Source organism: Hylobates moloch, unplaced genomic scaffold (assembly GCF_009828535.3).
Source record: "Hylobates moloch isolate HMO894 unplaced genomic scaffold, HMol_V3 SCAFFOLD_10, whole genome shotgun sequence".
NCBI classification, from domain to species: Eukaryota; Metazoa; Chordata; class Mammalia; order Primates; family Hylobatidae; genus Hylobates; species Hylobates moloch.
In genome coordinates, this window is record NW_026652285.1 from 21,305,391 (window position 1) to 21,328,901 (window position 23,511).

General features: G+C 48.5%; 2 protein-coding genes across 3 annotated transcripts in view; one reads left to right on the plus strand and one right to left on the minus strand.

The window, feature by feature from the left end:
• Positions 1-5,578: 5,578 nt before the first annotated feature.
• Positions 5,579-20,100, minus strand: SNX11 (sorting nexin 11). Of its 2 annotated transcripts, XM_032163350.2 has the most exons (8): positions 19,966-20,100; positions 17,043-17,102; positions 15,722-15,776; positions 15,152-15,238; positions 14,413-14,513; positions 9,083-9,178; positions 8,696-8,908; positions 5,579-7,398 (listed from the first exon to the last, which is right to left on the minus strand). In XM_032163350.2, the coding sequence occupies exons 3-8, from the start codon at positions 15,761-15,763 to the stop codon at positions 7,125-7,127; spliced, it is 813 nt and encodes a 270-aa protein (XP_032019241.1). In that variant the 5' UTR covers positions 15,764-15,776; positions 17,043-17,102; positions 19,966-20,100; the 3' UTR covers positions 5,579-7,124. The 2 variants fall into 2 exon arrangements, with proteins under 2 accessions (XP_032019241.1, XP_032019240.1); XM_032163349.2 differs by lacking the exon at positions 17,043-17,102 and having other exon boundaries at positions 19,966-20,095.
• A 10-nt stretch (positions 20,101-20,110) lies between these two features.
• CBX1 (chromobox 1) overlaps positions 20,111-23,511 on the plus strand; it is a 37,231-nt gene continuing 33,830 nt past the window's right edge. The window contains exon 1 of the mRNA XM_032163354.2: positions 20,111-20,232. The gene's annotated coding sequence lies outside the window, so the exon portion shown is untranslated. The remainder of the gene's footprint in view (positions 20,233-23,511) is intronic.

Here is a 23,511-nt window from a genome sequence, read left to right on the forward strand (position 1 = left end):
GCTGTGCTGTGAGTCACCAAGGTGGCATATGCACACCACCAGCCCCTTGGACGTGCCATGAACTATTCCACCTCCGGACAAGCATGCAGCATCTAGAGATTTAAGTTCATTTCTTCAACATCTCCACGTTTAGGGTACCAGAACTTGGAGCAGATTACTTCTCTCTGTTAGTGCAGGGCTTCTCAACCTCAGGATTATTCATATTTTAGGCCAAATAATTCTATGTTGTTGGGAGCATTGTAGGATGTTCGGCCACATCCCTGGCCTCTACCCACTAAATGCCAGTGGCCTCCCCCTACCCTACCCCTAAGCTCTGACCACCAAAAATATTTCTAGGTAGTGCCTAATATCCCCTGGGGGCAAAATCTCCCCTGGTTGAGAATTGCTGTCTCGGGGCATTTGGGATGTGTTTAGCACAAAGCACAGAGAAACCACCCCCCATTCTAGAAGTTTGTGCTTGAGCCGCTGGATTATGTGATAGAGATTACAGCTAGGTTGAGAAGATACAGCATTTAAATGCCACAAATCCCTCAGGGCTTAAAAACCCTTCGCTCTACCTTTAAGATTTGCTCACCTGCACTGCTGCAGATTTGCACTATGATGTGTTGGAATGAGCAAGACCACACTCGCTGGTTCAGAGCTGCATTACAGTCTCTCTCATGTCTCGAGCCCTGTGATTACTATCCCTTGTTTCCCTTTTCTGTGACAGAAATCTAAAAGAGGAGTGCTTGAAACTCCCACTTAGGACCAAGTCAAATGCTGTGTACTTCAGATCAAGAAACACCACGCAGAAGGCAGCCGCAGATGAAAGGGTTCGGCTCTGGTTCCCTCCTCAGTGCACTGGTGGGACTGGGGCCGGGCAACATGCTTTTCATGTGTTGACTACAGTCCCCAGGCAGAAGTGGGGAGATTCAGGACAGATTGCCATCTCTCGGCTGTGATTTTCCTGGTCTTCCGTGTTCATTTACTGGAAAGTTTTCTCATACAAAATGACTCCCAGGAGCCCTGTCCAGAACCAAAAAATAAATACAACGAAAACGCAACCAAAAACCACTGCCTTCTCAGGAGGCCAAAATAGGAAGTGAGGTCCAGTGCCATTGTCGTCTCTGCCAGCACAGGCCAGACAGGAGGGCCATCACTGGCCCTGGTGCCAGCCAGAGCCCTGTCGACGCTGCCTCCCACGGGCCCTGAATCTGAGGCACCTGGAAGGGTTATTAGCAGGATTGGAACTCATCCCTCTGCTGGGACCAGATCATAATTACAGTAATTTTCTAACAGAGCTCGGCAGTAGGACTGTTTAATCAGCATCTGACTCCCTTGTGCTCCCAGCCCTCATTACTCAAGGAGAGGAGTGGGATGACTCTTAAAGAGACAGTGCCCGCCTTTCAGCGTTTTGAACAGATGTGCCCTAATTGGTAGAATACATCTAAGTCTTACAGCTTATAGCAGGCAGGCTGCATTGCCTCCAACAAAATGCCTCAGGCTTTCACTGTTCTGGGCCTTCTGCCCGAAGGATCCGGGTCAGGCTGCTGGTGGGGTGGGCTAGGCTTCCCACAGCAACACAGCCACCAGGGAAAGGGACATACACAGGGCTAGAGCACTCAGGGGATTGGAACAGGCTGGCCCTTTCTGAACTGATGGTATCAAAGAAAAAGTGCTTGGCTGAAGGACGGGAAGGAGAGACTTGACAGCCATGCAGCCATGCATGAAAAGAAATTTTGGCTGGTGGCTTCCCATAATCCAGCGATTCCAGAAGCATCTTGTGTTCCTGCCCTTCCAGGGGAAAAAAACCTGAGACTTCTCAGTAGTCTCCTAATTCTCACACCCTAGCTTTATCACCTCTGTTTATTATCTGTGCCCCTTTGGCTACCATGAAAGTACCCCTTGGCTTTTTTTCCTTCTCCTTTGCTTGTGAAAATAGACCAGATCTCCCCTGAACAAAAGAAAAGTAAAATTATTCACTCTGCTTATTGAGTCAGGAGGACTCTGTCTCCTAGGAAGTGTAGTTCTTGTTAACATTTTGAGCATAAGTTGTCTGTGTTTATATCTTGAGATTTGAGGTCTCCAGCTTTCCAACTCCAAATCCAGTCATAGCTAAAATAGAAGTGTTTTTTCCCTCCTAAGAAGTCGTATCTCTAATAAGGTTGGACTCAGTGGCTAACACCTGTAATCTCAGCACTTTGGAAGGCCAAGGAGGGCAGATCACCCGAGGTCAGGAGTTTGAGACCAGCCTGGCCAACATGGTGAAATCTCATCTCTAATAAAAATACAAAAATTAGCCAGGCGTGGGCGGACACCTGTAGTCCCAGCTACTCAGGAGGCTGAGGCAGGAGAATCACTTGAACACGGGAGGCGAAGGTTGCAGAGAGCCGAGATCACACCACTGCACTCCAGCCTAGGCAACAGAGCGAGACTCCATCTCAAAAAAAAAAAAAAAAGTATACTGGGTAAGAACAGGAAAGGGGGCACTCATCCACAGTTCAAAGAAAGGTACTTTAAACCAGACTCTGAGCCTTTTACAGAACTGAGTCCCTGCTGGCAGAGGGCCGCCCCTCCAGCTTAGAATCACTGCCCAGTGTTCCACTAAGGAAGTGCTATGTCGTGCTGCAGTGGTTATCTGTTTGGCTTTAGTTGCGTCTCAGCTGGCTGCTCATACATAAATCCATAGACGCCACTCCAGCCTCTGATTGAATGCTCCTGCAGCCTCAGTGAGGCAGGCCGGGAGCTGGTCTATTCCCCTTTCTACCCCCAACCCCTCCTCACATCAAATCCTTCCAATTCTCATACCACTGTCCACCCCACCCCTAGGGTGTTAAGGATATTCTGCAAGAGCTGAGGCATATAAACAAATTCACATACATGGAACTAACTTAGTGCCCAATCAGATAGTTAAAAAGTTACGATCAGGCCGGGCGCGGTGGCTCACACCTATAATCCTAGTACTTTGGGAGGCCAAGGCAAGTGGATTACTTGAGGTCAGGAGTTCGAGACCAGCCTGGCCAACATGGTGAAACCCCCATCTCTAATAACAATACAAAAATTAGCCAGGAGTGGTGGCGGATGCCTGTAATCCTAGTTACTCAGGAGGCTGAGGCAAGAGAATCACTTGAACCTGGGAGGCAGAGGTTGCAGTGAACTGAGATCATACTACTGCACTCCAGCCTGGGTGACAGAGCGAGACTCCATCTGAGAAAAAAAAAAAGTCATTATCACCTCCCAAGCAAAGCTAACAGAGAGGATAGGAGGTACCTTGGACTCAGTCGTGTGGATCTAAGGCCTTAGCATGAGAAAACTAAGAACTGTGAAAGGGCTCTGATTTCTGAGAACAATTCTGAAAAGCCCTGCAGGGTTGTTTTTTTTTCCTTGAATGTAGTGGTAGACTTTTTCTTTTTTGGGGTGGTAGGGGACTTGTCTCACAGAGCTTGGAAAGTATCTCTCATGTGAACATATTTCACCATCATCTAAAAACATGCTTTTTAAAAAACCACACTTGGCTGGGCACAGTGGCTCACGCCTGTAATCCAAGCACTTTGGGAGGCCGAGGCAGGCGGATCACTTGAGGTCGGGAGTTCGAGACCAGCCTGGCCAACATGGTGAAACCCCATCTCTACTAAAAATACAAAAATTGCCAAGCGTGGTGGCTCACACCTATAATCCCAGCACTTTGTGAGACTGAAGCAGGTGGATCATGAGATCAAGAGATCGAGACCATCCTGGCCAACATGGTGAAACCCCATCTCTACTAAAAATACAAAAATTAGCTGGACGTGGTGGCAAGTGCCTGTAGTCCTAGCTACTCGGGAGGCTGAGGCAGGAGAATCACTTGAACCTGGGAGGTGGAGGTTGCAGTGAGCCAAGATGGCGCCACTGCACTCCAGCCTGGCAACAGAGCAAGAGTCCATGTCAAAAAATAATCATAATAAATAAATAAAATAAAAATAAAAATACAAAAATTAGCCGGGTGTGATGGCAGGCCCCTGCAATCCCAGCTACTCTGGAGGCTGAGGCAGGAGAACTGCTTGACCCCGGGAGGTGGAGGTTGCAGTGAGCCGAGATTGTACCACTGCACTCCAGCCTGGGCAGCAAAGGCTGCCCATCGCAAAAAAAAAAACAAAAAAACACAAAAACATTGAGCTCAGTTTCCTCAATGAAAAAAGGAGCATATACCTAACCCACCTTCCTTGCTAGGCACTAAGAAGGGCCAATAAAATTATGCTTATAAAACTTAGTATTTTAATGTAAGAAAACACCCTCCTCACACACAAACACATTTTCTCCCACCAAACGACCCCCACAAGCTTGGCATCAGTCATCCTGGGTAATGGATGACCAGATGTGGGCCATGGAAGTATCTGACAGAAGAAAGGTGACTAAATCAGGATAGAACTTGACTCAAAACTAAATTCTAAACAAAATATTTTTATCCTACAAAACAGCTCAATGAGCCACTCCCCCCAGCTAATCCTCCATCTTTCCTAGAGGTCATCCAGCCACAGTGGCTAGGCCTGGGCACAGGCAGGGACAGAGCAAAACAGAAGAGGGGCCTATGGCACTATCTGGATGGAGAGGAAAACTCATGTGCGCTATTTTTCTGATGACCCTAGGCTTTTATTATTAGAAAAGTGCTTTCCTTCCTAGGACTTCTCCTTCCAAGGCCTATACTCAGCTAAGAGAGAGACTGAAAAGAGATGGTGCCTGGCCTTAGATTAACTGAGGTGCTGTTGTATGCACGCTGCTAATGGATCATTAAAAAAGCTGGGAGTCAGAAAAATCACATCCATGTCTTTGAATGGCTCCTGCTGTCCCAGCAGCCTAGCTGGCTGGCAGAACTAGCTGCTGAACACCAACTCCAGGAAGAAAAGGAGCAAACAGAAGAAGGCCAACCCAGCTTGCTGTTTTTTTGGCTGAGTAGGGAATTGACACAGACCACCTCCGGCTCCTGTCTGGAAGTTTCGAGATCAGAGAGCTTCAGGCACAGCTGGGTTCACAGCTGCACCATTTGGAGCATTGGGCTCATTAATATTCATGAGCCATTCCCACCAATCGGCAGAGCGGATGCCATTAGCTTAGCATCTGTCGGGTTTTTGTGAGGGTTGCGCATGGAGTTTTTTTCCCCTTTTAAATGAACTTCTTCTGACACTTTGGATTTGCCTCTGTAGGTTTTCTATCCTCGCCTTGCTCTGCTGCATCATATAAAGGAGAGACCCAGGGGAGGCAGGCAGGAAAGAGGGATGAATACCAGCCAGGGCTTTGCATCTGCCTGTTGACAAACTTTATTTCTCTTTCAGCACCTGGCACCTCAGACAGACTGCAAGGATGGAAGCAGCATCAGGTAAATTATACCTAACAAGGTTCATGCCCGGAACTGTGAGAAGAGTTGGATCCCAGCTCTTTGGAAGACAATCGTTCCTCCAGTGGTGAACTTGAGCTGCACACACAATGCAGGAGGGCTACAGAGCACAGCTCTGAAGCATTATTTCCACACTGATAAATTCATGATTTATGAAAGGAACTACTGCCAGCCCTCACTCCCTCCTTCTCTGCTACAGCTTGTTAGACACAAATTGCAACAACAATCTTAAATACTTGCATTTTATTTCAGGCCAAAGCCCCTCCACTCTGAACTAAATGCCATGACAGTCCCACAGCATAGGCTGGTAGTAAAAGAGCCCACAGACAGGGTAGGATAGCCAGAGGAGGGAGGAGTGGGCGACAGGGAGGGGAAGGATCACACACACAAACCTAAGAGTAGAGCAATGCTGGCCGGGTGCGGTGGCTCACGCTTGTAATCTCAGCACTTTGGGAGGCCGAGGTGGGCGGATCACGAGGTCAGGAGATCGAGACCACGGTGAAACCCCGTCTCTACTAAAAATACAAAAAAATTAGCTGGGCGTGGTGGCGGGCGCCTGTAGTCCCAGCTACTCGGAGAGGCTGAGGCAGGAGAATGGCGTGAACCCGGGAGGCGGAGCTTGCAGTGAGCCAAGATTGCGCCACTGCACTCCAGCCTGGGCGACAGAGCGAGACTCCGTCTCAAAAAAAAAAAAAAAAAAAAAAAGAGTAGAGCAATGCAGAATGCCTGTGGCATTCGGCTCCTACCAGCTCTGGCTCTCACTGGAGATGAAGAATGGCAGCAGGAGGACAGAATGCCTCATTGTCTGAAGGAGAGCGTGTTGTTCCTCATCTCCATCCCCAGAGGCCTCTCTTTCAGGCAGGCAGAAACAAAGCCCTTGCACCCCACTGCACTGCGCAACACAGCAGAGACGCTGGCGGCGGAAGCCCTGGAGTCAGGGAGCTGTTACCAAAGGAGAAGAAAAGGATTCCAAAAAGAAAGGAGCCCACTCTAACCCTGCAGAAAAGATAGCCACATCTCCGCTTTATAACCAGAAGAGACAGTGACAGCCCCGGACAGCCTTTCCCAAAATAAAGGCCCCTGGGCTGTTACTGTTCCCTCTGGCTTTGGCCAGCCACCTCTCTCTCATGCATGACCATGAGCTGTTGTGCAGGTCTCAGGCTCCACTCAGCCAGGCTAAGGTCTCGGGACATAAATCCCCAGCAGCAGGAGTCACAGCACCAGTTCCATTCAGTGGTATCAGTGAAAGAAAAAGCAAGGAGGTGGGAGAGTAAATATTCATCCCCCTGTCCATGCAAGGAGGTAGGCAAGAGGCCAGCCTCCCAGAAACAAAGTGCTCTAGGGCTACAGCAAAAACTGAAGCCAGCCAAGATGGGGATACAACATAACCACTCCCATTGGGACAATGCTCAATATGGCAGCTTAGAATTTGCCACATACAGGTCCCCAAAACGGGTCACCTGAGGAGATACTCCTGGTCCTACATACAAATGACCTGCAGAAACTCAGCTCCCAGGACAGTAATATGGGGTTCTGTTCAAAATCAACAGCCCCTGGGTCTTATACTTAACTTACAAACATCTGCACAGTATTTGTTCCCATGGAAGAGGCATAAGGGGCTGTTATAACTGACCTCTGTCGATCAGCCCAAGCAGAGGCGACTAGAAAACACTAAGCAGCCCAGCCTCCCACATACCTGCCCTGTGCCCAGTCCCACCTGAGTAAGTCTCCTGGCCCGCATCTTCTCTGACCATCTCAGAGCAGAACCCAGAGCTCACTTTTCCAAAACTGTTTCTAACTGACCAGAGTCCAAAGGCACAGCATGGTCTCCTCCCACAGCCCTCCTCACAGACTGAAGAGTGGAGGTTCCCTCTTTGGGTCTTCCAAAATCACAGCATAATGGTGAGGAGAGGGGTGGGAGAGTGGGACTTTCCAAGGAAGGAACCTCAGAGTCAACAACTGGAGCCCACACTTCTAAATGGTCCTTTTCTTCACTGGGAGGCGGTGAAGGAGAGTTCCTCCTACCCGATCTTGGAAGAAAGCAGCAACTGGAAAAGAGTGGGAAAGGGAAAAGAAAGGTATGAACAGCTTGGGTAACATAGGGAGACTCCGTCTCGACAAAAAAATAAAAATAAATTAGCCAGGGATGTTGGCATGTGCCTGTAATCCCAACTACTCAGGAGGCTGAGGCTAGAAGATTGCTTGAGCCTGAGACGTCAAGGCTGCAGTGAGTTATGATTACACCACTGCACTTCAGCCTGGGCAACAGAGTGAGACTCCGTCTCAGAAAAAAAAGAGTATGAACATATAAACAAAAATGAACGGAAAGAGAAGTCTCTCTGAGCCTATTCTGACTCAGGAGGCTGCCTGATTAAAAAAAAAATGGCTGGGCATGGTGAATTATTTGAGTCTGGGAGGTGGAGACCAGCCTGGGCAACCTGGTGAAACTCTATCTCAATTAAAAAAAATAAAAAACAGGCCGGGCACGGTGGCTCACGCCTGTAATCCCAGCACTTTGGGAGGCCAAGGCGGGTGGATCACCAGGTCAGGAGACCAAGACCATCCTGGCTAACACAGTGAAACCCCGTCTCTACTAAAAATACAAAAAAAATTAGCCGGGCGTGGTGGCGGGCGCCTATAGTTCCAGCTACTCGGGAGGCTGAGGCAGGAGAATGGCATAAACCCGGGAGGCGGAGCTTGCAGTGAGCTGAGATTGTGCCACTGCACTCTAGCCTGGGCAACAGAGCAAGACTCCATCTCAAAAAAAAAAAAAAAAAATGGTCAGGTGCAATGGCTCACACCTGTAATCCCAGCACTTTGGAAGGCTGAGATGGGTGGATCACCTGAGGTCAGGAGTTTGAGACCAGCCTGGCCAACATGGGGAAACCCTGTCTCTACTAAAAATACAAAAACTTAGCTGGGCGTGGTGGCGGGTGCCTGTAATCCCAGCTACTCAGGAGGCTGAGGCAGAAGAATCGCTTGAACCCGGGAGGCAGAGGTTGCAGTGAGCCGAGATCACACCATTGCACTCCAGCCTGGGCAAAAGAGTGAGCATCCGTCTCCACACACAAAAATAAATAAATAAAAAGGGAGGGAGGAGGAATAAAAAACCGAATAAATGAGAAAGCTTTTCCTTCTTTCTCCCCAGGTTTCAGTAGGAGCCCCTGCTACCCAGTGGTGGGTTAACACAGACCCACCTGGATAGAAAGCCACGCACCTAAAGAACAAGAAAGGCTGTGAAAGGCTACCAATGCTATGACATTACTTTCCCTAACAAATGGACACCTCTCTGGTCCAGGTTATAGCAAACCTAGCCCCTGCTATCTCAAAGAGTACTCCAGTTACCTCTTAGGCTGATCTCCTTTAGCCAGGTGAGAAGAGCTCTGCCTCTCTTCCTGGGCCCAGCCACAGTTTGACATAGCATATCGAAGAATGGCATCAGACACGGTCATGGTACTTCGGCCCTGGACACAGGCTTCTATCTCAGGCACCGAGAGCTGGCTTTGCAGGAAGAGGTGCAACTGGCTGTCTGATAGGAGAACCACACTCTGCAGGACCCTGGGGAAAACACAGATAGCACAACACAGAGCATCACCCTGAGGAACTGCTCTCCATTCCCCATCCTCTGAAGAACTTCTGGCTACCTGAGCAGGGAGCTCCATCCCGCCTGGCACCTTCCTCCACCCCTGCCTCCACCCTTGGTGGCCAGCACCAGCTGTTCTATCCACTCACTTTTCAAGGAAGTGCTGCAGACCTTGTCGTCGCTTCTCAATGAACTCATCTGAGGTGCCGAAGAAGGTTGACTTCCCAGGAAGTTCAGGAACAGGCCTGTGGAGCCACATGATATAACACCCATGATAAGTGTAACATCTAAGATAGTCATTCTAGCCTTTGATCAAGGAAATCCCTTGAACAGAGGCCTAATCAATACAATTAGCTTTTTTTTTTTTTTTTTGAGATGAAGTCTCGCTCTGTTGCCCAGGCTGGAGTGCAGTGGTGCGATCTCAGCTCACTGCAAGCTCCGCCCCCTGGGTTCATGCCATTCTCCTGCCTCAGCCTCCCGAGTAACTGGGATTACAGGTGCAGGCCACCACGCCCAGCTAATTTTTTGTATTTTTAGTAGAGACGGGGTTTCACCATGTTAGCCAGGATGGTCTTGATCTCCTGACCTCGTGATCCCTGCCCACCTCGGCCTCCCAAAGTGCTGGGATTACATGCATGAGCCACCGTGCCTGGCCCCAATTAGCTTTTAATAAGGGGTGGTGCTAACATTGACTGCATGCCAAGTGTCAAGTCAGACTGTGCTAAATGTTTTATAAACACGATTTCATTTAGTCATCCCAAAATCCCGTGAGAAAGATATTAACTCACTTTAGATTAGAGAAGTTAAGTAAATTTCTCACTGTTACACAGCTAGTAAGCAGCAAAGCTCATATCGGAACCATATCTATGACTATAAAACCCATGCTGATACATTATTTTTGTCTGTTTGATTTTAGAGACAAGGTATTGCTTTCCAAGCTGCTCTCTCCAGGTTGCCCAGGCTGGAGTGTAGTAGCATAATCGTGAGCATAGCTCACCGCAGCCTCAAATTCCTGGGATCAAGTAATCCTCCTGCATCAGCCTCCAGAATAACTATGACTACAGGCACGTGCCACTGTGTGCACCTAATTTATTTATTTATTTACTTATGTATCTGTAGAGACAGAGTATTGCTCTGTTGCCCAGGCTGGTCTCAAACTCCTGGCCTCAAGTGATCCTCCTTCCTTAACCTCCCAAAGCACTGGAATTACATGTGTGAGCCACCAAGCCGAGCCACCCTATGCTGTTTATGAAACCCACTCCCGGCTTGGTGCCATGGTTCATGCCTGTAATCCTGGCACTTTGGGAGACCGAGGTGGGCAGATCACTTCAGCTCAGGAGTTCAAGACCAGCTTGGGCGACATGGTGAAACCTCATCTCTCCTTTAAAAAAAAAAAAAAAACAGCCGGGCGCGGTGGCTCACGCCTGTAATCCCAGCACTTTGGGAGGCCGAGGCGGGTGGGGATCATGAGGTCAGAAGATCGAGACCATCCTGGCTAACACGGTGAAACCCCGTCTCTACTAAAAATAGAAAAAACTAACCGGACGTGGTGGTGGGCGCCTATAGTCCCAGCTACTCGGGAGGCTGAGGCAGGAGAATGGCATGAACCCGGGAGGCGGAGCTTGCAGTGAGCTGAGATCCTGCCATTGCACTCCAGCCTGGGCGACAAGAGTGAAACTCTGTCTCAAAAAAAAAAAAAAATTTAAAAAATAAATAAATAAAAATAAAGATATATAATTAGCCAGGCGTGGTGGCACATGACTGTAATCCCCAGCTACTCGGGAGGCTGAGGCAGGGGAATCGCTTAAACCTGGGAGGCAGAGGTTGCGGTGAGCCGAGATCAAGCCATTGCACTCCAGCCTGGGCAACAAGAGTGAAACTCCATCTCAAAAAAAAAAAAAAAAGGAAAAGAAAAGAAAATTAGCAGGGCACAGTGGTACACCCCTGTAATCCCAGCTACTCAGGAGGCTGAGGAAGGAGAATCACTTGAACCTGGGAGGTGGAGGTTGCAGTGAGCTGAGATCGTGCCACTGCAAACACTCCAGCCTGCATGATGGGACAGGAGCAAGACTCCATCTTAAAAAAAAAAAAAAAAAAAAGGCCGGGCGCAGTGGCTCACACCTGTAATCCCAGCACTTTGGGAGGACAAGGTGGCTAGATCATGAGGTCAGGAGTTGGAGACCAGCCTGACCAAAATGGTGAAACCCTGTCTCTACTAAAAATACAAAAATTAGCCAGCCATGGTGGTGCACACCTGTAATCCCAACTGCTCAGGAAGCTGAGGCAGGAGAATCCCTTGAACCCGGGAGGTGCAGTGAGCCGAGATCGCACCACTACACTCTAGCCTGGGTGACAGAGCGAGACTCCGCCTCAAAAAAAAAAAAAAAAAAAAGAAATCCACATCCACCATCAACTATTATTTTTCAAAAGGAAGAAGAAACTGGAGTGGGACGCAGTGGCTCACACCTGTAATCCCAACAACTTGGGAGACTGAGGCAGGAGGATCACTTGAGGCCAAGGAGTTTGAGAGACCAGCCTGGGCAACAAAGTGAGACCTTTCTCTACGAAAAATACAAAAATTAGCTGAGCATGGTGGCACATACCTGTAGTCCCAGCTACCTGGGAGGCTGAAGTGGGAGAATCCCTTGACCCCAGGCATTTGAGGCTGCTGAGGCTCACATTTTTTTTGTAGTTGTTGTTGTTTTTAAGACAGTCTTGCTCTGTCACCAGGCTGGAGTGCAGTGGCACCATCTCAGGTCACTGCAACCTCCGCCTCCCAGGTTCAAGCAATTCTCTGCCTCAGCCTCCTGAGTAGCTGGGATTACAGGCGCCCGCCACCTAATTTTTTATATTTTTAGTAGAGATGGGGTTTCACCATCTTGGCCAGGCTGGTCTTGAACTCCTGACCTCGTGATCCACCTGCCTCAGCCTCCCAAAGTGCTGGGCGTGAGCCACCGTGACCGGCAGATGCTCACATAGCTAAGCTCCGTCTCAAAAAAACAAAGAAAAACAAAACCAAAAAAACAGGCTAGGCTGGAGGATATAGGATTTGTCAGGGGAACAGAGTTTCACCTGGTTTATTAGGGCCTGCCCCAGGACAATAGCCTCATCAGTTCCACATGTTAACTAACTGACTTGGTCACTCAACAGGCCACCTATCACCACTCAGTATTCAGTGACCATCCTACAGCAAAATCACTGTTGTAATTCTCTCCACTTTCAGGACTTATTGGGCAGGTGGGTGTGAGGAGTAAATAATAACTGCCTTCCCTAGGCTCTCATATGTCTCTGGAAAAGGACCTCTGTATTAAAAGGGAAAAAAAATCATTATTTTTACATGTGGAGTGGATGGAAACACTATCTGCCAAATAAGTCCAGGTGCTTAAAATTTTCTGATAAGCAGATTTAAACTGTTTAAAATGTTAGCTGTATATTTGTTGAGCTCTACACATATATGCATATAAAGAAAGAAAAATATTTTTGATGTTAGTATGGCTTTGTTAGGTAAAAATACTCAAAATTAGATTCTACTTTTTTCACTGACTTGAAAATATGATTTAAGAACATATATCTGGCTGGGCACAGTGGCTCACGCCTGTAATCCCAGCACTTTGGGAGGCCGAGGCAGGCGGATCGCCTGAGGTCGGGAGTTCGAGACCAGCCTGGCTAGCATGGTGAAACCCTGTCACTACTAAAAACACAAAAATTAGCTGGGCGTGGGGGTAGGCACATGTAATCCCAGCTACTTGGGAAGCTGAGGCAGGAGAATCACTTGAACCCGGAAGGCTGAGGTAGCAGTGAACCGAGATCACACCACTGTACTCCAGCCTGGGCAACAGAGTGAGACTCTGTTTCAAAAAGAAAAAGGAAAAAAGGCGGAGCGTGGTGGCTCACGTCTGTAATCCCAGCACTTTGGGAGGCCAAGGCAGGTGGATCATGAGGTCAGTTCAAGACCAGCCTGGCCAGGCTGGGCATGGTGGCTCACACCTGTAATCCTAGCACTTGGGAGGCCGAGATGGGTGGATTGCCTGAGCTCAGGAGTTCGAGACCAGCCTGGGCAACATGGTAAAACCCCGTCTCTACTAAAATATGGTGGCAGGCACCTGTAATCCCAGCTACTCGGGAGGCTGAGGCACGAGAATTGCTTCAGCCTGTGAGATGGAGGGTGTCACTGCACTCACCTGGCAAAGCAAAAAAAACCCAGCCTGGCCAAGATGGTAAAACCCCATCTCCACTAAAAATACAAAAAATTAGCTGGGCGTGGTGGTGAGCCCCTGTTAATTCCAGCTACGTGGGAGGCTGAGGCAGAGAACTGCTTGGACCTGGGAGGCAGAGGTTGCAGTAAGCCGAGATTGTACCACTGCACTCCAGCCTGAGCGACAGAGCGAGACTCCATCTCACAAAAAAAAAAAAAAAAAAAAAGCCCAGGCATGGTGCCTCACGCCTGTAATCCTAGCAACTTTGGGAGGCTGAGGCAGGCAGATCACCTGAGGTCAGGAGGTCAAGACCAGCCTGACCAACATGGAGAAACCCCATCTCTACTAAAAATACAAAATTAGCTGGGAGTGGTGGTACATGCCTGTAATCCCAGCTACTCAGGAGGCTGAGGCAGGAGAATCTCTTGAACCCAGGAGGTGGAGGTTGCGGTGACCGAGATCGCAACCGGGCAACAAGAGCAAAACTCAGTCTCAAAAAAACAAACAACAAAAAAGAACATTATTTCCCAGCCAGGAGTGGTGGCTCACGCCTATAATCCCAGCACTTTGGGAGGCCGAGACAGGTGGATCACTTGAGTCCAGGAGTTTGAGACCAGCCTGGCCAACATGGAGAAACCCCATCTCTACTAAAAATACAAAAATTAAGCAGGCATAGTGGTGGGCACCTGTAATCCCAGCTACTTGGGAGGCTGAGACAGAGAGAATTGCTTCAACCTGGGAGGTGGAGGTTGCAGTGAGATGAGATCACGCCGTTGCACTCCAGCCTGGGCAAAAGAGCAAGACTCCATCTCAAAAAAAAAAAAAAAAAACATTATTTCCCAGCCGGACCTGGTGGCTCACACCTGTAATCCCAACAATTTGGAAGGCCAAGGCAGGAGGACTGCTTGAGCCCAGGAGTTCAAGACCACCCTAGTAACATAGGGAGACCCCCATCTCTACAAAAGTATTTTCCAAATTTGGCAAGTGTGGTGGCATGCAACTGTAGTCCCAGCCACTCAGGAAGCTGAGGTGGGAGGATTGCTAGAACCCAGGAGGTTGAAGCTGCAGTGAGCCATGATCGCACCACTGCACTCCAGCCTCCATAACAGAGCAAGACCCTATGTCAAAAAAAAAAACCCAAAAAACAAAAAAAGAAACAACATATTTCCCAATTTCCTTAGTGCCTGGTATGTTGCAAGTTCTTTTCATTGTCAACTCCAGTTCCTACATAAGCACCCAAAAAGCCAGTCACAGACCCAAGAAGGAAGCAAGAGCAAACTCACACCAAACCAGCATTTCTCTGTAGCTGCTTTCTCAGCCACACGAACTCACGGTAGCGGCGCCGCACACAGGAAGTCTTGGCAGTAAAGGCTTTGCTGTTGGTCTATACATGAAAGCACATGAAGCACATGAAAAGGGTTTAGTGGAAAAAGACAAGTTCACACGAGCTCCCTATCATTGCTTTCACTGAGGAGCCATGCCATCAGGCCACAGACCTGATCAGGTCCCCAACTAGAGCAAGGTGCCACCAGGCAGCCCAAAAGCAACTCAAAGACATACCTCAAGCTCTCTTTCCTTTCCTCCCTCCCTTTCTTCTAAGTCTTCTGTCTTGGGTCCACCAGAAACACTCAAAAATAGGTTACACCTTGACCTGAGCGGTGGCTCAGGCCTCTAATCCCAGCACTTTGGGAGGCCAAGGAGGGTGGATCACTTGAGGTCAGGGGTTCAAAACCAGCCTGGCCAACATGATGAAACCCCATCTCTACTAAAAAAATATATATTCAAAATTAGCTGGGCGTGGTGGCACATGCCTGTAATCCCAGCTACTTGGGAGGCTGAGGCAGGAGAATCACTTGAACCTGGGAGGCGGAGGTTGCAGTAAGCCGAGATCACACCACTGCACTCCAGCCTGGGCAACAAGAGCAAAACTCCATCTCAAAAAAAAAAAAAAGGTTACACCTCAGTACAAGCCCCTCAGCGCTGCAGAGCGCTGACCCCAATACAGAAGCTTGATGTACTCACATGAAGGAATATCTTATAATCCACATAAGAGTTCCAGGAGCCCTCATTCTGCACTCGGGGGTCCTGAACACGCACTGTAATCACCTCCTGTAGGTAAGAAAAGCTCCCTCAGCTTCAGCTACATAGCAAGGCAGCTCTGACAACACAGGTTGCTAGATTTTTCCACCCAACACCAACTTTCATTCACTCAACACCAACTTTCATTTATTCAATTCAACTTTCATTCACTCAATTCAGTCACTCAATTACAAATTTTTACTGAGCCCCACTACGTGTCAGACACTGTTCTAGGCACTGGGGATAAAGCATAACAAGAGACTAAGTCCCTGCCCCCATAAAGCTTACATTCCAGTATATTCCAATCAGTGGAAAATTTAGTCAGAATGGAACCCCATTTCCTAGGAATGCCTCTGCTATTGATTTCTTTCTCCTGACTTTATTCTGAGCTCATCAGAACCACCAAAGTAATACTGCAGGTAATGATTAATGATTTGCATCTCTGTGTCCTCTTTCCTCCTAAATCCCCTCTCCAACTTTTACCCACCTGTTCTCTGGAGACCACACTCTTACCTCCTGTTCTTGGTTCTCCGACATCCTACACCAAAAGCCCATTGGAAGGAAACATCTGATGAAGGACAGAGGATACAGGATCAAGGTTAGTATGCCTCTGCTCTTATCATTCTTTACCAGGGAAAACCCTGAAGGTTTTTAATAGACCCCCGTGGGGAAACCCAGGCAACACTTTTTGTTCTTGTAAAACTTAAGAGGAAGCAAAAAAAAAATCCCCATTAGCTCAATGCCAAGCTAAAAGGCCCTGGGGGATTTGCCTCCCTTCTCAGACCAGGCCCTCAACTAGGCCACCTCTCTCCCCAAAGCGTGTTGGAGTCTACAGAAAGTTTGTCACACGCAGCCAGAACAGGTGGGTCCAGATGTAAAACTTTTGCCTTGAAGAATGCAGGCACAACAGGGTCTGGTGAGCACTCACATCACAGCATTTTTTTTTTTTTTTTTGAGACGGAGTTTCATTCTTGTTGCCCAGGCTGGAGTGCAATGGTGCAATCTTGGCTCACTGCGACCTCCGCCTCCTGGGTTCAAGCAATTCTCCTGCCTCAGTCTCCTGAGTAGCTGGGATTACAGGCACGTGCCACCACACCCGGCTAATTTTGTAGTTTTAGTAGAGATGGGGTTTCTCCATGTTGGTCAGGCTGGTCTCGAACTCCTGACCTCAGGTGATCCGCCCTCCTCGGCCTCCCAAAGTGCTGGGATTACAGGCGTGAGCCACCGCGCCCTGCCAGATCACAGCTTTGAAAGTGAGCCTAACAGCGCCCCCTCCCGGCTGTTTAGAGACAACCAAGTCCCCACAAACACCAATGCTTCTGCATTTCTCCCAGTCTCACTAACAACCAGTCAACTCCCCACAGGTGAATCATAGAGCTAGAGCACTCCAAGGACCACCTGAGTGGGTTGCTCAGTTGGGACCTTCCCCTTATCCAATCCATACTCTGGAACCCGAGCCAATTGTTCTAATTACTTCCTCTCCTGACATGCCATCCGGTTTGTACTTCTGCCCAAGCACCCCACAGCTGCACAGGTTGACTCAGGATGCGTTCTGCTCCTTTGCAAAGATTAATTAAAGCCTCAGCCCCTCATTTTCCCCAATGTGGCAGTTTACATGTATAGCGACATCACCCACTCCGACAAGGGGACCATGAAGGCTGCAGCACAGGGTTACTCAAGTCCAATGGGGCCCATGATGTCACCTTCTGTTAAAATACAGCACTAATCTTGTTACTTCTAGAACTATTCCAACAGCATCCACCCTGGCTGCTGCCTCCACCCCCTTCTCTCTTAAGAGAGAAACAGTAAGGTTTAATTTCCCTTTCCAATTTACCTTGAAATGAAAACTGACTTCAGCCAATACGTACTGCCAACAAATGATCCACGCCGGCTCCTGGGAAAACAAGACTATCTCTAATATCTCTAAGCCCTCCCTCTCCTCCCCCCCATACCCATTCACATACCCACTCATTTTTACAGTCCCACAATTAATTTTAAACACATTCTCTTATTAGTTCTGCCTTACCATTAGAAGACTGTGTAATGAGTTTCTTTCTATTTTGTGTTTTGCTAACACAAGGCTAACATTTCAAAAGAAGGCGAACTCATTTACACCATGAAATTAGCAAAGCAAACCGCTTTTTCAATTCTCTCCAATATACCAGAAGTATCTCCACAGACAAACACTGCATGCAGAAACGAAGCTGCATGGTCCATGACAAAATTGGGCTACACAATATTGAGCAAACCCAAGGTTTTGTGATTTCAGTACCATCTTAAATGGTATTCTTGCTGACAATCTGATTTTTATCTGATGCAGCCACCACCTCCAAGGGGTCCTGAACTGAAAGGTGGGAAATTCCAATTCCATAACAACCCATATATAACATTCCAGGTATCAGTCAAATGTCTGAGGCCAAAAAGAGCAGACCTATTTGCTGTGAACAATGAACCTCCTTAGGTTTTTTTTTCTCTTCTCTTTGCAGGCATTGGATAAACTGCCAGCACAGGAGCAGAGAGTTAAATATTCTGAAGTGTCTTTAAACAAAACTAACAATGGAAAGACAATGACAAGGAAATCACAGTCATCCACTCAGTGGAGCTCATACATCTTTTGTGCCTTGAAAAAAGGTTTGTCAAATTCAGGACCATAATTTAGGAACAAAATGATCATCATACCCTTGGTCTCAGGAAGAGTTTGCATAGGGCCCTGCACTACCTTCATAAAGAAATTCTTCTTTCCTTTGGGGCCGGTATCACTCAGAAACAAATAGCTATGAACTGGCTTTTAAAAAACCTCCAGACGCCAGCCTGGCCAACATAATGAAACTCCGTCTCTACTAAAAATACAAAAAATTATCTGGGTGTGGTGGCAGGCGCCTGTAATCCCAGCTACTTGGCAGACTGAAGCAGGAGAATCGCTCGAACCCGGGAGGCGGAGGTTGCAGTGAGCTGAGATCGCGCCACTGCACTCTAGCCCAGGCGACTGTGCAAGACTGTTGTCAAAAAAAAACCAAAAAACAAAAAACCTCCAGATGGGCCGGGTGCGGTGGCTCACGTCTGTAATCCCAGCCCTTTGGGAGGCCGAGGCGGGCGAAATACGAGGTCAAGAAATTGAGACCATCCTGGCCAACATGGTGAAACCCCTTCTCTACTAAAAATACAAAAATTAGCTGGGCATAGTGGCGCGTGCGTGTAGTCCCAGCTACTCGGGAGACTGAGGCAGGAGAATCAGTTGAACCCAGGAGGTGGAGGTTGCAGTGGGCCGAGATCACGCCACTGCACTCCAGCCTGGCAAGAGTGAGACTCCATCTCAAAAACGAAACAAAACAAAACAAAAAGTTTCAGTTGTAACTGTCCTTAAAAACACTGGGCCGGCCCAGTGGCTCACGCCTGTAATCCAACAGTTTGGGAAGCTGAGGCGGGCAGAACACTTGAGGCCAGGAGTTCAAGAACAGCCTGGCCAACATGGCAAAACTCCGTCTCTACTAAAAATACAAAAAATAGCTGGGCATGGTGGCGCAGGCCTGTACTCCCAGCTACTCGGGAGACTGAGGCATGAGAATCGTTGGAACCCAGGAGGCGGAGGCTGCAGTGAGCCAAGATCACACCACTGCACTCCAGCCTGGGAGACAGAGCGAGACCCCGTCTCAAAAACAAACAAATAAACACTGGAACCAATACAAAAACCTAGACACCACGAAGTAATTTCTAGCAACCACTATTCTCCATTGGATTCCTCCCCACAGATACCACTCCTCAAAAGAAAAAGCTCAGTTCTGCCTCGGGAGAAGCAGCAGGAAGTTCCCAGCTTTAGTTCTCTGATCTGGGAGATGGATCTGTACGTCATCCAAATAAGGCTAGAGTCAGTGAGCAGAGCTAGTTACATAACTTAGTGTTAACTACATTTCCTGGGCCCTTTCAACCACATTTGAAGTTTCCTCTACTTTCTTCACCTGTACCAGCACCAGTAGCTCTGATAAGTACCCGATTGTTTGCTGTTTACAAAGTAGATTCATCGTAAAGCTTTCTAATATAGTAACAATGCAAGGCTTTAGTCTCACCATTTATTTTCTCTCCCATTTAAACAACTTCAAGAGACAGACTAAGAAACAAATCAGGTGATGAAAGTAGATGGAACTACTGAGACTACCGTCCCTTCTTACTCAGTCTTGAGCCTTTAGTGCCAGATGGCAGAGAGCAATTCAAAAAGCTCTCCCTCCAATTATATCACAGGTACTAGATAGAGGAAGCTCCCAGTTCTGACCAAGCTCTGTGTGATCTCAACCAAGCAGTTATGCTCCATCTTTTTGTCCATCTCTAACCTACTCCTTTCACTTGGAAGGTAAGTAACAAAGGCGACCACAATCTACCGCAAGTCTCCCGTGTCCATGTAAAATACTCGCCATTGCCCCCAGCCTTAGCCATTTAAGTAAATGTCCTCAGAGTCTTTTACTACGGCCACTCCTCCTCCATTCTCAACAAACTAGGAGCGAAAGGTCCACATGGTCCTTCTTCCTTTCCGATTAAGCTTGGGGAGTAGGAAGTGAAAGATATACTTTGAAGGTAAACTGAAAAGCCGGGTTTCCTTTCTTGGATCCCGAGCAAGCCCTTGCCTTAATCCCGGTGGTAAGAGAGTCCCTCCTTAGGATGTAAAGCGATGCCACCATCCCGAGTGCCACTACTGACGCTCAAGCCCACGCCCCCTCACAGGAGAGCAGCACCCACTCCCCGGGGCCCCGCCCACGCCCTCTCACCTGAGAACAGCACCAGCTCCCCACAGCGACACCGCCCGCGCCCCACCATATAGCCAGATCACGGCTTCTCCTTCCGGGTGAGTCGCCGGTGCCCCGGTGCACGACGGGAGACGCCCCAATCCCGGGTGCCCGGGACGCCCCGCCCCTACAGGCCCGGGCTCTGAGTGGGATTCCCGCTTCCGAACGGCGCGGCTCCGCTGGCCAAGGCCCCGGACTGGAGTCGGGATCCCCCCTCCACTCTCTTGGGACGCTAGAGAGTGGACACAGGTACCGGCTGAGGGATAGCGAACGAATATCCAATCCGGGGCCGCGTTCCGCCCACTGTCAGGGAAAACCAATCAGCGGCCAGGGGGCGTCAGCGACGGTCAGCCTGTGGGTCCTGGGAGCAGAGGGGTGTGAGGGGGTTGTTACTCTTGTTCCCGCTATGCAAGGGATAGTCTGCAGTGTGGGAGGTTCGGGGCTTTAGGAAGCCCACATCCCTGGATCCTCACTAAGTCCCGAGAGCCACCATTTGAACCTCGTAGTTTGCTGTTCTCCAGCGGAGCTATCAAGGGGACTCCGATTCAAATTCGTAAAGCCACGGACCGATGGTCAGAGTGAAAGTCAGACTCGAGAGGGTCCGGCGACTCAGATTGCTCACACCGAAACAAACTTGAAGCAATATCATGCAGCTAGGGAGCAAGAGAAAGCCGTTCAATGTGTTGAAGGCTTTTGCGGTGGTCTTTTAACAACTTAAACATAATTTCAGCAAGCCTAGCGCAGTGGCTCACGCCTGTAATCCCAATACTATTAGGGAGGCCGAGGCAGGAGGATCGATTGAGGCCAGGCTTGAGACACGCCCTACCAACTTAGGGAGACCCTCGCCTCTGCAAAAAAATTTAAAAATTAGCCGGGCGTGGTGGCACGCACCTGTAGTCCCAGCAACTCGGGAGGCTGAGACAGGAGGATGGCTTGAACCCAGGGGTTCGAGGCTGCAGTGAGCCCTGATCACTGCAGAGCAAGACCCTGTCTGAAAAAAAGAAAGAGAGCTAAAAGGAAGAAAAGAAAGGGGCCAGGCACAGTGCCTCAGGCCTGTACTTCCACCACTTTGGGAGGCGGAGGCGGGTGGATTACCAGAGGTCAGGAGTTCGAGACCAGCCTGGCCAACATGGTGAAACCCCATCTCTACTAAAACTACAAAAATTAGCTGGGCGTGGTCATGGGCACCTGTAATCCCAGCTATTCAGGAGACTGACGCAGGGGGATTGCTTGAACGCAGGAATCGGAGGTTGCAGTGAGCCAAGATCGTGCCATTACACTCCAGCCTGGGAGACCCCATTGTAATAAATAAATAAATAAATGAAAAGGAAGATAGCTGGATTCTCATATGTGCTTCCCCTTTCTCTGTTGTGCTCTGTTGTTTTGGTACATTAAGAAAATTCAGCCTTATATAGATATGTAGTTGAGAAAAGGAAGAGTATTTTTAGCCTTCTCAAACAATTCTGAATACTCTTCTTTGATACTACCCAAATTCAACAAATGGTAACTTTTCTTTGTTTTTTTGAGACAGGGTCCTGCTCTGTTGCCCAGGCTGGAGTGCAGTGGCAGGATCACAGCTCACTGCAGCCTCAACCTCCAGGGCTCAAGCCATCCTCCCACCTCAGCCCTTGGAGCTGCTGGGATCGCAGGCATGTGCCACCATACTCGGTTCATTTTTTTAATTTTTATACAGATAGGCCGGGAGTGGTGGCTCACGCTTGTAATCCCAGCACTTTGGGAGGCCGAGGCGGGCGGATCACGAGGTCAGGAGATCCAGACCACGGTGAAACCCCGTCTCTACTAAAAATATAAAAAATTCATCCCACTACTCGGAGAGGCTGAGGCAGGAGAAGGCTGAACCGGAAGGCGGACTTGCATGACCGGATTGCCCACTGAATCACCTGGCGACAGACAGACTTTGTCTCAAAAAAAAAAAAAAATTTTTTTTATACAGATAGGTTTCCTATGTTGCCGAGCCTGGAAGTGTTTATTTATTTATTTATTTTAAGTACACACCACCTTGGAGATAGAGTCATTTCTTTTTTTTTTTTTTTTTTTTGAGACAGGCTGGAGTGCAGTGGCGCAATCTCGGCTCACTGCAAGCTCCGCCTCCCGGGTTCACGCCATTCTCCTGCCTCAGCCTCTCCGAGTAGCTGGGACTACGGGCGCCCGCCACCACGCCCGGCTAATTTTTTTTGTATTTTTAGTAGAGACCGGGTTTCACCGTGGTCTCGATCTCCTGACCTCGTGATCCGCCCGCCTCGGCCTCCCAAAGTGCTGGGATTATAAGCGTGAGCCACCGCGCCCGACCGAGATGGAGTCATTTCTTAAAGGTTAAGTGCAATAGGGAGTCTGAAGCCATTTAGAAAATACTGGTACTGAGTTATGCAGATCAGCCAATGTTGATGCATTTATTCAATGTAAAAAAAATTACATTTATTAAATTCATCACTGATCTCACCAGGAAAGTCTCAAGAAACTGCCTACGACTAGCTGGGATTACAGGCATGCATCACCATGCCCGGCTAATTTTTGTATTTTTAGTAGAGATGGGGTTTCACCATATTGGTCAGGCTGGTCTTGAACTCCTGATCTCATGATCCACCTGCCTTGGCTTCCCAAAGTGCTGGGATTACAGGCGTGAGCCACCGTGCCTGGCCTCACATGTTAAGACAGCCTCGACCTCCTGGGCTCAAGTGATCCTCCCACCCAAGCCTCCTAAGTAGCTGGGACCACAGGTATGTGCCACCATGTCCGACTAATTTTTTATTATTATTTGTATAGATGAGGTCTCACTATGTTGCCCGGCCTGGTCTTGAACTCTCAAGAGATTGAGACCATCCTAGTGGCGTATGCCTGTAATCCCAGCTAATCAGGAGGCTGAGGCAGGAGAATCACTTAAACCCGGGAGGCAGAGGCTTCAGTGAGCCAAGATCATGCCACTGCACTCCAGCCTGGTGACAAAGCGAGACTCCGTCTCAAAAAAAAAAAAAGAATGGTATACAGCACAAAGGCAGTGATGGCCCTCTCCAACTTGAAACACACATATAAGAGCCAGAATTTACTAACACACTAAATATGATACATCTGAAACTGTTGTCCTGTAATGTACAGTTCAGGAAAATGATGACATTTAAATAGAGACCTCAGGGAACACGATGGCTGAACTTCAATATTAGAAGAAACATATGAAAGATTAGGTTTACTGTGTGGCTACAGATGCCAGAATTAGGGAAAATAGGTGGCATCTCCATGGGGAGCAGAATTCAGCTCAATACAAGGAATTAGGGACGGCAGCATTTTATGTAGACAAAAATATGGTTTGGGAGTTAGACAGAAATGAGATTAAATCAATCAAGAATTTATGGCCAGGCATGGTGGCTCACATCTGTAATCCCAGCACTTTGGGAGGCCGAGACAGGTCAAGGCCTGCTTGAGCCCAGGAGTTCCAGACCAGCCTGGACAACGTGACAAGACTCTGTCTCTACAAAATAGAAAAAATTAGCCAAGTAGGGTGTGGCTCAAAGC